Raw genomic sequence first — 15,499 nt, 5'->3', positions numbered from 1 at the left:
GGTCACTAAGAAAACTCAATTGTATACAGTATAGCTAATTAAATTCCACGATGTATACTGGTACCAGCTAATTAAAAAGGGATTATAATGAAACTAATTATAGCTCGCGAGATACAATTACCTCTGGAGAATACATCAACGGCATCGTTTGATACTAAGATTATTAATGGGACAATGAATGGAGATCAGAGCCACTAAGACCTCTGAAGCTATATTGAGATTCCGTACAAGTACCCCCTAAAGCATTGGCTCTTAAACCATTCAAACCCGGAAAGCATCTGTGTCATTTTAGATATTAGCTACATGTATATATATATATATGGTGACATAAGTTTTTCAGAAAGGTCTTAGGATTTAGAACATTGGTTTAGAACAGTGGTTCTAAAAATAGAAGATATACAAGCTCACGCAAGCTTGTACATCTGCTATTTTTTTAAATAAGTGTTTGAATTCTTTCTTTTTTAATAATTTGCCGTAAATACGTTTTTACACAAATCTTCTCTTCTGGGGGGGGGGGGGGGGTCCCTGGCACAGAACATTTTCAGATGGGGGTCCGCGGCCAAATATGTCTATTTAGGGGGTCCTTGGCACGAAAGAAACTTTGAGAACTACTGATTTAGAAGGCATTTGTAGAATTGGCCTCAGGGCTTAATGGGTTAAATCCAGTCCTTGTGGACTGGATAAGTCCCTATCCACTGCTGGTTTTCTATTCCAGTAGTCCATTGTGTTAACCTGTATTCACCCCAGGTCTACCATAAGGGTTAAGCCTTCTTATTTTTTACTGTATGGGCTCATGGCTCATAGGTCAAATAGGTTATCATACAGAGCTATGAACCATGAGGCTGTCTGTGGCTCACACACAGGGAGGCATTGCCGCAAATGTCCACAGGGAGGCACTATTAGCTAACGTCACATTTTGTGAGATTATGGTGATGACGGGGAACGATCATGATTATTGCCATGGCGATAATTACGGAGATGCCCTTTAGCCTAATGATGATGATAATGACACTGGATATAGTGATGAAGAAGAAGAAGATGATGATGATGATGATGATTATGATGATGGCAATTTCTTGGCAAGACACTCTTGAAGGATCCTTTTTTTTAACTGCGTATTTTTTTCTTAACCACTCAAGCATTTATGTGTTCATTTATTTTGAATGCCATACCTTTCCATCCCGTAGCCCAAGGGGTCCCAAACCTTTCAGGCCGCAACCCCCCAAAATAATCATATTTGAACTGGGGACCCCCCACCCCGACAAGCACTTGGAATTGTAGGCATTACATTTAAATGACTCTGTTCCACAGATAAACATTGTGAAAAACGCCTCGCAATGTGAGCTTGTAGTTCGGCTATTTTCACAATGTTTGCCTCTTTTTTCTTTTACGTAATATTTGACCATTTGGCCAATTTGGTATTAAAAAGCTCTTAACCACTTAAAGGGTAAGACCACTTTAGTAGAGGTTTGGGTTGTGTAGTTACCTTGCCATGATGTAACTCCAAAGGTGGGCAAGAAATCAAAAATAATTGCTCCATTGATTAGAAATTGATCATTCAAAATATGCTCCTCATTGACTTACATTGTACGGTAAAACAGCTCTCAAAGTCACTCTTTTAGCACATAAATGAACCCAAACATAGCTGATTCAGACAATATAGAGCATAACCAAACCCAGTACTGTTTGTTTTTTTAATAAAAATGTCAACTTCCTGTTGATTTTACTATTTGAAGATCTGAGAGCAGTTTTACCGTACAATGTAAGTCAATGAGGAGCATATTTTGAATTATCAATTCAATTATCAAGGACATTTTCTTGTCCACCTTTGGAGTTACATCATGGCAAGGTAACTACACAACCCAAACCTCTACCAAAGTGGTCTTGCCCTTTAAACCCCAGCATTGTGGGGAAAGCTTTCGCTGAAAATAGCAGATCGACAAGCTCACAACGCGACGCGGTCCCATTAAATTGTTAGAAAGTCATTAAATTGTTAGAAATGTGCAGATATACCCAGTATACACTTATATCGTACGTTGGTTTGTTTTCTGTTGAGTGAAAAAACAATGTTGCACATTAAGCTAATCATCTGGGGACCCCCTGAAAAATAATTTGAGGACCCCCAGTTTGGGAACCACTGCCGTAACCTTTCCCTGTCCATCTCTATCCTATACCTTTCTATCCCCCCCCCCCCTTCCCCCCCTTTCCCCAGACAAAGCTCCCCCTGGCGTCCCCCCTCTCCCCCCTCTCCTTCCCCCACTGCCTCCAGGCTCCCACCCAGAGGCTGGAGCAGTACTGCGAGGCCCTGGAGGAGCTGGGAGGGCTGAACCCGGCCTCCGACTCGGCCCTGTCCATCCTCAGACACGCCCAGCGCCACGGCCAGGACCTCAGGGCCAGCGACCTCATCGTCGGCTGTCCGGTGAGGAGGAGAATTGAACGTCCCTGACTTTTTTTTTAAAAAGGCACGGGGGGGGTGGGGGGGGGGGGTCTCGTCTCAGACGGGGTGCCCTGTTTGCGAGAGTTCGCTATGTGTGAACCGAACTTGGACGGAAGGAGGGAGGGAGGGGTGGTGGAGGGAAAGAAGAGATGGTGTGTGAGAGAGAGAGAGAGAGAGAGAGAAGAGAAAGTGAGACAGTGAAGAGAAAGCGAGAGAGAGAGAGAGAGATAAAAGCAGTATTGATAGGAAGAACTCCTGTAGTGTTCATTTGTATTTTGATAGAGCGCTGCTGTGTTTTTCCATGCATGTTCCATCTGAGGTATTACCTCATGTTTACCTTGCTTACTGTAAATCACTCTGGATTAAGAGCGTCCGCTAAATGCCTAAATTGTAAATCTGGGTACCTTAGCACTGCACATTTTACTGAATAAGTCGTTCATCTAACTCTGTATGTGTAAAACATTTAGTCCATCTTTAAACTTTCAGGGTGAAATTGACATTCTGAATTGGGGCACCTGATAGCCTAGTGGTTAGGGCAGGTACCATACTACTGTAGGCTCAGATGCCTGACAGTGAGTCCCCGGTTCGACCCCCGACCCGACCCGGGCAGCCCGTTTGCTCAATGTCACCCCACCTGCTCTACTGTCTGTCCTTGTTTCCTGTCTCTCTCCACTGTAATATCAGTAAAAAAAAAAGCCAGAACAATATTAAACCTTAACACTGGATTTGGCCTTGTAACCGCTTGCCTCATTGTGCTATTATGACACAGCTGTATCTATTACAGTTGCTCGCTCTCTCTCTCTCTCTCTCTCTCTCTCTCTCTCTCTCTCTCTCTCTCTCTCTCTCTCTCTCTCTCTCTCTCTCTCTCTCTCTCTCTCTCTCTCTCTCTCTCTCTCTCTCTCTCTCTCTCTCGCTCTGTCTGTCTCAGTCGTTTGTGTGTGTGTGTGTGTGAGCTCTCGACCAGCTCTGAGAGGGAGCGAGGAGATTATATAGCAGCGTAAACACTCCCACTGAGATACTTACAGTATACCAGGCTCCACAACCCTCTTATTAAACCACCGAGGGGTGTGTGTGTGTGTGTGTGTGTGTGTGTGTGTGTGTGTGTGTGTGTGTGTGTGTGTGTGTGTGTGTGTGTGTGTGTGTGTGTGTGTGTGTGTGTGTGTGTGTGTGTGTGTGCGTGCGTGCGTGCGTGCGTGCGTGTGCGCGGCCGTACGTACATGCATGCGTGCATGTGTGGGTGTGCGTGCGTGCCTGTGAGTGTGGGTGTGTACACAGGTATGTGTACATACTGTATGTACAGTACAAGCTATTTTCTGTTTCTGTTTGCATGAGTATTTGATTTATTGCACGCATTCTTGTACAATACCTTTACGTGTGTGTGTGTGTGTGTGTGTGTGTGCGTGTGCGCATGTGTGTGGGGGTGTGTGCGTGTGTGTGTGTGTCCCCTCTCCTCTCAGGTGCCAGTGGCGGAGCGTGGCGAGCTAGTGCGACACGGCGAGCTGGTGGTGTGCGGAGGGGGCGGGGCCCGGAGGAAGAGGGCGGGGCTGAGGAGCGTGTTCCTTTACCAGCACATCATCATCTTCACCAAACAGAAGACCCCCGCGCCGGGACGCACCGCATACACCTATAAACACAGCATCAAGGTACACACACACACACGCACACACACATGCACGCACGCATGCATACTGTAGTTGCATACACGCACGCACATAGACGTACAAGCACACACACACTAAAGGCAGTACAGACACATTTTCACAATGTATTCATGTCCACATAAAGGAGAGCATACAAGGACACACATTAAAGGTACAGTTAAGATTACATTCACAAAATCATGGCATATGTCTTCATGATGCAATAAGCTTGTCACTCAGTACTCTATGGGTATAAGTAACTGCGTCTCCGCCATATGTGGTGGCTACCAATTATAGCAAGAGACAGCACAATACTTTGCCAGCCTTTTTGCCTCCTTTTTGGGCATCCCAGGTTGTTGAAACCCTCTAACAACCAGTCTGTGGGTATATATATATGGTATATGTCCCTGGATACCAAATATAAAACAAACAGTCTGCACCTATAACCTAGATCTGAGATGGTCTGTAGAAGTGGTTGGTATTTAATGACCGTGGTCATAAAGGCTTCCCAAAGGTGCAAGCTATCTCTCTCTCTCATACGCACGCACGCACGCACGCACGCACGCACGCACGCACGCACGCACGCACGCACGCACGCACGCACGCACACACAGACACACAGACACAGACAGACACACACACACACACACACATAAGCGCAGTATAAAGGTAAGTAACACACACCTCTGTCATGCACAAAAACATTCTTATCCATTATTTTCCCTCTATCTCTCTCTTTTCACACCCATACACGCACACACGTGCATAAGCACAGTATCAATGTACAGTGCACAACACACACACACAGTATCATGGTACGTAACACAAACCTCGTTCGTGCACAAAAACATTCTTTTCTATTATTTTCTCTCTCTCTTTTCCTGTTGTCTTTGACTCAGTATCTCTCTGTCTTTCACGTACAAAGAACGATACTATTTTACAAATTGCATCAGTCCAATATACACACTGTTCCAACTGTTTCTTTACCCTCTGTCTCTCTCTCTCCACCCTGCTCTGTGGTCAGTCGGGGGAGATGGGTCTCACCCAGAGCGTGGGTGATGATGGATTGAGGTTCGAGCTGTGGGTGCGACAGGCTCCCCGGACCAAGGACTGTCTCACCCTCCAGACCCACAAGCCGGAGGACAGGGAGGCCTGGACGCACGACATCGCCCAGCTGCTCTGGACGCACGCCATCAACAACACCGGTATGTGGAACACGTGGAACACGTACCGGGGTACGATTAGTAATCGATCCCTATTTCGGACATCATTATAGGCATGTTATTATGGGCATGTTATTATGTCAAAAAACTATAATAGTGAAATAGTTGTAGCTATTTTCACAGTTTTTGCATGACACAGTTGTGCGACTTTAAATAGTTAATCGATTAATTTATATACAAACAAGAGGTTTGGCCGGGCCCTCACACCTACTGTACAGTATGTCGCCCTTCTGTTGCCGTGGTCCGCCGGCCGGCCAGTGCCATATTTGGTCACGAAAATCAGTCATAGTGACATGAGCGTGCTCGCCCGATGGCCCTCCCTCTCATTAGCCAATATTATAGGATATTTTTCAAATGTAAGAAAACACACCTTTTCTATTAACACATTCCATGCCAGACATTAATCTCATAATGTACTCACCAGTGCCAACGTGTTATTGTTGTTTTTTCACGTCGCCATAGATCTTGTTAAAATCCTTAAGATTGAGCTGTGCACTATCTGTTTACATCGGCGAAATCTCACTGAATCTACCAGTGAAAACCACATGTCAAACGGAGCTCCATGGTTGTAGTTAGAAGGGTTTACGTTAAACAGGGATATGCGAGGAGAAAAAACTACAGGAAGAGAATTGAGTTTCAGTTTCGTCATTAGAACGAGGGCCGACGCGATCGGCAAAACCGGATCCCAAATAATTCTGTTTCCGGTCATCAAACCGGAACCGGAAATGGATCAAAAAATTCCGAAAGTGCACCTGGGGGGGATCTACGCGAACCGGCGGTCATTGGCACGCTGCGGCTTTAAATAGGTTCGCGTAGATCTACGCGATTGGCATTCAATGTGTTAATCGAAAAGTTAATTAATAGAATAATTGAAAATAATTGATAGTTGCAGCCCTAAACACAAGTACCGTACCAACTTTGACCTGTGACCTTCACATTTTAACCACATGAACCCTAGTCTCCCTCAGGGCGTGGCTTGAGTGCTTCTAGCCACGCCCTTAGGAGGACCTGGTCGAACCCGGTCGCCGTCCTTGTGTGGCTTTTTAACCTTTTTTTTTGTTTTATTTTATTCCCTTGGCTTTTAAAGGTTTTTTTAACGATATCCTTGGCTTGTTCATGAGTGTGGCTTGAAGTGAGCCAAAGGGCTCCCCTGTGTTCTGAGTTCTGTGTTTTGACATAGTGAGCACCTCCCACTGGACCTTTTGAACTCTAATCGAGAGCACCTGGTATTTCTTTGTATCACGTTACGGATTGCAGCTTTAGATGTTTACATTTAGACCTTACATTAATTGGAAGACCATTTTGAACGGGCTTTTGCAATAATATTGTGACTTGTCCTTTCCGTTGTTGTCTTCCAGAGCTGTGTCTGAAGGAGTCTCTGTGTATGGGAGTGTCCAGTAAACTGCTGCTGGACATTACAGGAGCCCCGGTCTCAGAGCTGGACTCCATCTACGACCGAGGTAGAGTCATAGAGCAGTGCTTCTCAACCTTTTCATGCCACGACCCCCCAAAATAATCATAATTGAACTGAAGATGAAGAATCATAATTTAAGTGAAGATGGACAGGAAAGAGGGAGAGAGAGACAGGGACAGACACGCAGCAAAGGTCTCGAACTCGCCGCACTGGGTATCAGAGCCTAAGTGCCCGGACTGCTAGGCCAGCGGCCCAGTCCCTTAATCTGTATTCTAATTTGGCAACACGCATGGTGGAACAACAGAACACCACAGTGCAGTGCCTGGTGCTTGGCCCTGTGGAATTAATCCACTGGCACGAAATATATCATATTACCATAGAAAACGAGGAACATCTTAAGAAGGGAATGGTGACTTTGTATTTTACATACAATGGCCAGGTAAGTTTAATTTTCATTTTGAATGGCTCATCTTTTGAAATAATGAAAAGGATTTGCTCTGAAACTGTAGCTGAACAACTAGGAAACCATAAGACAGTGGAACATTATGTCCAGAAAGATAGATGACGGTTTAACTTGATTTAGATGCCATTCATCTTATAGCCTCTGTCTGTTATGAGAAGGTTGACTTTGCTGTGCTCAAGTAATGATGTCAGCGGTGCTGCATTCGGTATACAATATGATACCGTTGCTGTGTCCAAGTCTTGTGATATGCACTGCAATGTTCATTTGTATAAAGGATGTCACACTACGTTTAACCGCGTTAACCGCTATCACTCCCACGAGTACACCTTTAAAAAGAAATGCCCAAATGCCCGTCCCTAATCGTCCACTGATGGATTTATAGAATGCCGTTTGGTTCTGGGGAAAGCGAGGTAGAGACAGAGTGAGAGAAAATATCTGGACCTGCAATTCAGAGAATAGAGACAGAGTTGTCATTCTGATTAATTTGATTGGATGGTTTTTATGAAGTGGTACCTAGGGGGGGGGGCGAGCCGTCTAGGTCTAGGAGATGGTCTGTGTGTGTGTGTGTGTGCGTGTGTCTGTCTTGTGTCTCTTCACGACTAATCTCGGAAACCACTGGAGCGATCACTGCCAAACTTGTTGTGCATGCTGCCAGTAGGCCAAGACAGTAAATCCCTGAATATTTTTCACATATTGTGATTTTTTTGTATTCATATCTTGGTGTGAATCGTTTTCACAATTTTGAATATCGTCTGTGTCGGGTGGAAACCTCATATGTCCAAAACTGATTCAAATTGAAAAAAATGCAAAAGTAGCAGATCTACAAGCTCAAAACGCGTCGCTTCGCGCCATGTTTCGAGCTTGTAAATCTGCTTCTTTTGTGTGACGATGTAGTATGATCAAATAGGGGGTTAATTTAAGATATATAGATAAGAGGTTTCTGCCCCACGGCAACGATATAATACCTTAGATCCACTGTCTCTGCATCCCTCCATATGTAGACCAGACTGGCATCATCTACATGACGTTCACTCCATCACACCGTCTTGTTTTTTATGCCACCAGATTCCGACATACTTTAGACCAGGGCTCTTCAACAGGGGGTCCGTGGCCCCTATGGGGGTCCTCAGAGTTACTACAGGGGGGCCGCCAAATCTTTGTGTGATAGGATATATTTTTTTACATTAACCACTTGAACCCTAGCATCCCTATTCTGAGGAGAACAGCTCACAGTGCGAGGCGTTGTGAGCTTGTAGATCGGCTATTTTCGGCAAAGAGGTTTGGTGTCGAGGGGAAAAAAGCAGATTAAGTATGGAGTGAAAGTTTACTAAGTATCGATGGTTTAAGTGGTTAAAGGTCTGAAAATTCACATTAACATGAATCCAACATACACATGAAAACGTTTAATCTGCAACACAATGTTATACAATATGTAGTGGGGGTCCCTGCTTCATCTCTCTCTCAATTAGGGGGTCCTTGGCCTGAAAAACGTTGAAGACCCCTGCTTTAGATCCCATTGTTTGAACGCAGCATCATTTCTTTCCCTCCAACTCTGTAAGAAGAAGACACACACATTGCATGCACATGTAGTTACACCCATAAAGCCTGATTTCTTTTTTTATGTCTCCTCTTACAAACCTCTCTGAATGAGGGTCAGGGCAGATTGTGTTTCGGTTCAATTTGTCAGTCCAGGAAGTCCAGTTTTTGAAGTCGCCGGATTGTTGTTCAAAGTGTGTTTTTCTCTCTTGGAGATTACTTTTCAAGGCAATCAAGTTTTGTATTATTAGCCCATTGAGACCTGAAGCCGATTCTACATGTCTCCTAAATCCCAACAGTTTTCTGAAAAACTTATGTTTCTATATCAGTGGTGCTCAATCTTTTTCATGTCAAGGACCCCCAAAATTATATGTATTTGGCCGCAGACCCCAGTCAAAATATCTTGTTCCAGGGACCCCCAGAAGCAAAGATTTGAGTTAAAAATGTTCGCTTTAAAAATATATATATTCAAAGATTTGCACACATTTTCACGATTTTTCAAAAATAGCAGATCTACAAGCTCGTAGCGCGGCACTCGGTGCCGCGCTATGAGCTTGTATATCTGCTATTTTTGAATAGCCCAAAGTGTAAAATAATGCTTTTTAGCTCAAATCTAAAAATGACACAGTTCCAGGTCTTAATGGGTTAAACAGCATGGTGGAGAGTGATGGGAAAGAAAGAAGAGATGATAAGTGGCCCGGAGGTTGGATTGAGCCCATGGTGTGTAACTGGGTGTGTGCCCTTTTTTGCAAGATATAGTAACACTTAACTGTTAAAATATACTGGAGCTAATTAAATGTTAACAACATGTGAAATGTGGCAGGGTATGTTAGAATGAACTGCAAAGTGGGCCATCGTCATTCTTCAGTTTCTTTTACCCATTGTAAGATTTCAAATGATGTGCCATACAAGTACTGATTTATTATAATTATGATGTATTTGAATACTGTATTTATGTGAAGGTTGTTGTGGGTACCCATTTGAAACCCAAGGCCTTTTTGCTGCATGTCCTTCCCGATCTCTCTCTCCTGTAAAAATAAAGGCTCCCCCCAAAAAAACAAAACAAACAACAACTACAACTAAAAACTAAAACATATTTGCTTAATTTGCCTGCTTGTGACATATTCTGACCCTGTCACAAATGTGTCCTGAATGTCCAAAATAGGCAGCAACAAGGTTTTCATGAATACATATTTGCCCGTGCTGACTTTTTGAGCGGTGTAACCACTCCTATAAGAGGGTGTAGGACCCATCCGTGGCGAAAGTTTTTCTTTCCGTCGTGAAAATTTGTCTTTCGCTGTGACGCCATGCTGTGGAAAACACACCCATAGGCTAAGCTCTGCAGGACGTGCCGTGATTGGCTAGCGAGACACATGATGAAATTAACTTCAAACTTCGCAGACGTGCTGTGATTGGCTACCGAGATGCATGATGAAATTAATAACTCATAAATAGCACCACTCACTTCACACTGGGTGTGATTTTTTTTATTTGCCCATGCTGAGCATGCTTAAAGCATTTGGGATTTTGAGGGTTCTAGTATTTGTCCAAAAAAAAAAATCATTAAATTTGATATAGCAGAAACACATACATACAAAATACAGAAATGTCTTATTACAGGTCACTGCTTTCTTGTGGGTAACTTCTCTGCTGTGTGACTCCCCTTATCAGTGGTGGAAAAAGTATTACATTTTTTTACTTACTGTAAGTAAAAGTATCGTATCAGTACTGCAATATAGAAATACTCTGTTACAAGGAAAAGTCGGGAATTCTGAATGTACTTGAGTAAAAGTACAAAAGTATTGGTATCAAAATGTATATAGGGCTGAAGTGGTTACTGTAGTAGTAACCACTACTAAAGTTTTCAAATGATACTCCAGTAAAGTAAAACAAATACCTCAAAATTATACGTAAGTACAGTACTTGAGTAAATGTACTTAGTTACTTTACACCACTGCCCCTTATCTGCCTGTCCTTCTCAGTCATGATACAACATCAATTCCAGGAAGGGGTATGCTTACATAGTGCTAGTGTGGGAGAGCCAGGGGCAAATGTGGCCAAAACATGTTATTGGCTAAATGTTATTATTTGTATTCTTTCTGAGTACGTGCTTTCAGCCTCCGAATCCAATCGTGACCCTGGAGCCAAAATAACCCCGTCCCATTCATTCATAGAGGGGGTTGTAATGCACATAGTGCACACCAGGTGTCTCGTCGAGCACAGCGGACAGCACACAGGATAATTCTCAATGCATGAATCGTCCTCTGTGAGAGAACATGGTGGTGGATGTTCATTCATTGAAAAGAATTCACACCAACCTTCACCATTCGCCCTCTCTCTCTCTCTCTCTCGCTCGCTCTCTCTCTCTCTCTCTCTCTCTCTCTCTCTCTCTCTCTCTCTCTCTCTCTCTCAAGTGTGGTAAAACCATTCATACACTGCCAAAGTGCATGATATATTGACAATATAGGAATTATGCGTATTAAGTATTATGCGTATAATATGCAATTATCATTGTTTTCATACCTGGATTTAAGTGTGATCCAGGGTACATGTTGATGATTCACCTGGGAAACATTGTACCAATGACAACATCTGTTAATTACTCTCGCTCTCTCTCTCTTCCTCCCTCTCTCCCTCCCTCCCCCCCCCCCCTCTCTCTCTCTCTCTCTCTCCAGTCCACAGTAGTTGTTCTGACTCGTCCTCTGTGGGCAGTCAGAAGGAGGGGGGCTCCCCGGCGTCTGGGAGGGACCTTAGAAGAGGCTCCGGGTCAACCACCTACACACAGGTAGGTCCTGACACACACACACACACACACACACACACACACACACACACACACACACACACACACACACACACACACACACACACACACACACACACACACACACGCTAGTTGTAAATCCACAGGGCTTTGATTTCTGTTTGTTTGTGTAAGTACAGTTCTACAGTTAGTTCTCCTATAAAAACCCAGAAGTGAAGTTCACCAGGGGTTCATCGTGTTTCCACGTCTGTTTTAATCACAGGGTTTATGATTGATACAGAAAATCCCATACTTTGTTTTACGACAAATGGCCCAAATAGCCGATCTATCTCACAGCTTGTCTCTCTGTCTGCCCATTCATTGCTACTGCGATAGAGTATAAGGTATTAGAAACTGCAATGCATAGAATGTGCACTCGCTGTATTACGATCTCTACGATCTCTCCGAAAAGTCAGATCGTGGAGACATTCGAATCGTTCACGGCTTTTTAATCGTCATATCGCACACCACTAGCTTGTCGCAATGCTATTTTTGCACATTTTCAGGATTTATTTTATTTCCAGCAATATGTAAAAAATGACATTTTGAAAAAATATTGAATACATTTTTTAAATGTGGCAAAGTTAATGTGATTAATGTCTCAACTGTGACTTTTGAGGTGTTATGTTATAATATTTGTTTTATTACTTACATTCATTGTGTGTGTGGTAGATCAGTGACTTTTACATATAGGACGTTACAAGAGTACCCCAGCAAAATCAGTTTAACTCCATTTCATTATTCAGCTATTCAAAATAGACAATTCACAATACCTCGACGTATTGTGAGCTTGTTTGAACATTCAAACATGTTAACAACACAAATCCTCTCTGGCGGGGGCTCCCTGGCACAAAATACTTTCAGATGAGGGTCCCGCGGCAAAATCCATGTCAAATTTGAGGGTCAATTTCGAGGTCCTTGCAATAAGATTTTTGGTCAATTTGGGGGTCCTTGAACTGTAAATTTGGGTCAATTTGGGGGGTCCATGAACAAAAAGAAATGTGTCGATGTGGGGGTTCCTTGACGTTTGTGAACAACTGGTGGAGATTATTTCGTAACAAAATGTTAATAGCCTATTTTAAGCCTTTATTTGAGTAGATTCAAAACTAAATGTAAATGTTCCATTGGAACTTGGGGTGGGGGGTCATCATCCATCCATCTGACACTCTATGAAGACGAATGACTTCTTAACCCTTTAAGACCGGGAGAAGCATCTGTGTCATTTTAGATTTCTTTGGCTATTCAAAAATAGCAGATATACAAGCTCATAGCGCGGCACCGAGTGCCGCGCTATGAGCTTGTAGATCTGCTATTTTAGAAATGTTAGATTTTTTTTCCAAAAAACGCCTCAGGTCTTAAAGGGTTAACGTCAGTTATGGAAAACAGTCCACGGTTCCCCTTTTTACTCCTTCAGCTGATTTTATTATCTAGTATTAATGAGAAGCAGGGGTCAAAGGTTTGAGTTTTTCTTTTCTTTTTTCTTCCTGGAGATGATGTCATAGACATTCCTGCTGTATTATGATTGGACATTGAAGTTAGACAGGAAAAGGAGGGGGGGGGGTCCCCGACTGAGAGTTGAATGGGGGGACAGTGTAGTCACGTGACAGATGCATTTAACCCTTTGGTCACCGGGATTACCCCTGCGTCGCTGGAATCGGAGTTCCATTTCCCAGGGTGGGAATCCTCTGCTTTTGATTCCGTCTGGTGAACCTTAATGGAAATGATGTCTTTAGTGTGTGTGGACGTGCGTGGAATGCAGTGCACGTGGATTGTATTCTTTTGTTTTCTTTTAGTCGTTGGGAAATGGCAAAGTGGTGCTGCTGCTATTTGACTTGTTGAATCACACATGCAAACACACACTCACGCACTCTCACACACACACACACACACACACACACACACACACACACACACACACACACACACACACACACACACACACACACACACACACACACACACACACACACACACACACACACACACACAATTTCCTTATCTAGCAAACAGTATATGACAGATTGGCAAACAGACTGTGAAAAGAACAGATTGACACTCACACAGACACACACACGGGCAAACATGCGCACACACACACACACACACACACACACACACCACACACACACACACACACACACACACACACACACACACACACACACACGAGCAAACATGCACACACAGCCCAAACACACGCAGATATTTGAGCATATTCGACATCAGAGGCCGGGTTGGCGCCTGCCAACATCTACATACACATGCTGCCACACTGTGCACGCACACACACACACACACACACACACACACACACACACATACACACACACACACACACACACACACACACACACACACACACACACACACGCACGCAGTACAACGTGCAAGCAGACGGAATCGCTTGTGCTGCATGTTTGTGCAACCAGCTGCACACACACACACACACACACACACACACACACACACACACACACACACACACACACACACACACGCACACACACACGCACACACACACACACACACACACAACAAACACACACACACACAAAAGACACGCTTCCAGGCGAAATCACTTGTATGTTCGTGGTGACGTGCACTCGGTCGCACATTAGCACATAACGCTTATTATCACATGCATATTTTTGTGCCATCTTAAAATAAATTATAACATATTTGTGGTTATTTTTTTCTCCAGAATCAATTCTCCTTCCACTGCAGTCTAACATCATCTCATCTCAGCCAAAGTAAGCTGCAGTATGTTATACATCTCTTTCCTCCTCCCTTCACTCCATCCTTCCTTACATACTTCCATCCTTCCCTCCCTCCTATCTCTCATCTTCCCTCCTATCAATGCTGCTGCTCGTGTCAATGTTACCCTCTCTCTCTCTCTCTCTCTCTCTCTCTCTCTCTCTCTCTCTCTCTCTCTCTCTCTCTCTCTCTCTCTCTCTCAATCTCTCTCTCTCTCTCTCTCTCTCTCTCAATCTCTCTCTCTCTCTCTCTGTCACTCATTCTCTCTCGCTCTCTCTCTCTCTCTCTCAATTCAATTTAAATTCAATTCAATTAAATTCAAAGGTGCTTTATTGGCATGAGAAAAACATATGTTTTTTAAGAAAAAGTGGAACAAAACAATCAAAACAAAACAACGTACCGTATACAATAAAATGTGAATAGAGAAATGTGTAAACAGAGCTGTGTTACATTGCAACTTACAGAAAACTATCTTGCAACTCTCTCTCTCTCTCTACTCTGCCTCTATATGTGTGTGTGTGTGTGTGTGTGTGTGTGTGTGTCTGTCTGTCTGTCTGTCTGTCTGTCTGTCTGTCTGTCTGTCTGTCTGTCTGTCTGTCTGTCTGTCTGTCTGTCTCATCTACCATCATTGTTTCTGTCATTCTCATGGTTCACTTTGAGATGTTCTGTGGGTTCTCGTGGAAGAAGTCGTGTTTGAGACAAAGTCATCATCACCGACTGTTAACATTTCTGTAATTGATGCCCAGACGCAAGATCTGGAAATCTAACATATGATCACTCTCATTTTCCTCTCCCATTTGTTTTCCCTCTCGCCCCCTCTCTTCTCTCTCTCTCTCTCTCTCCCCCACCCTCATTTTCCAGCCAGAAACTGGACCGTGAACTTTGTGAGGAGGAAAACCGTTTCTAGCAGACATACGGACGGATCAACTCAAACTCGACTAGGAGAGGATGAAGATAACACGGAAACACAAAGCAAGGAAGAAGCTCACAGACATCATTTTAATTCCTCCCTCCTCTCCATTACTTCCTTTCTTGCCTCGCTTTTCCCTCCCTCCGTAGGTCCTTCCATTCCTTCTTTAACCACTTAAGGCCTATATTTCAGAAATAGCCCAAATAGCTGATCTCCAGTACAAGCTCAAAAACACCTTTGCATCGCAATGCGTTGTGAGCTATTTGGGCTATTTTTGAGAGTCTGTGAAACATTTTAAAATTCTTTGAAATTGTTTGAA

The 15,499-nt window shown here is 43.6% G+C and overlaps 1 protein-coding gene across 1 annotated transcript in view; it reads left to right on the top strand.

The window, feature by feature from the left end:
• Positions 1-11,748, top strand: part of arhgef40 (Rho guanine nucleotide exchange factor (GEF) 40) — a gene marked incomplete at its 3' end in the record, with an annotated part of 75,491 nt that extends 63,743 nt beyond the window's left edge. The window contains exons 22-27 of the mRNA XM_080450824.1: positions 2,213-2,419; positions 3,895-4,080; positions 5,102-5,282; positions 6,659-6,760; positions 11,389-11,498; positions 11,740-11,748. Of these exons, the coding sequence (XP_080306950.1) occupies positions 2,213-2,419; positions 3,895-4,080; positions 5,102-5,282; positions 6,659-6,760; positions 11,389-11,498; positions 11,740-11,748 (795 nt within the window). The remainder of the gene's footprint in view (positions 1-2,212; positions 2,420-3,894; positions 4,081-5,101; positions 5,283-6,658; positions 6,761-11,388; positions 11,499-11,739) is intronic.
• Positions 11,749-15,499: the final 3,751 nt, after the last annotated feature.

This window comes from Gymnoscopelus braueri (assembly GCF_963280865.1).
Source record: "Gymnoscopelus braueri genome assembly, chromosome: 15".
NCBI classification, from domain to species: domain Eukaryota; kingdom Metazoa; phylum Chordata; class Actinopteri; order Myctophiformes; family Myctophidae; genus Gymnoscopelus; species Gymnoscopelus braueri.
Note: the sequence above shows the minus strand (reverse complement) of the source record. Positions and strands in the feature narration are given on the sequence as shown.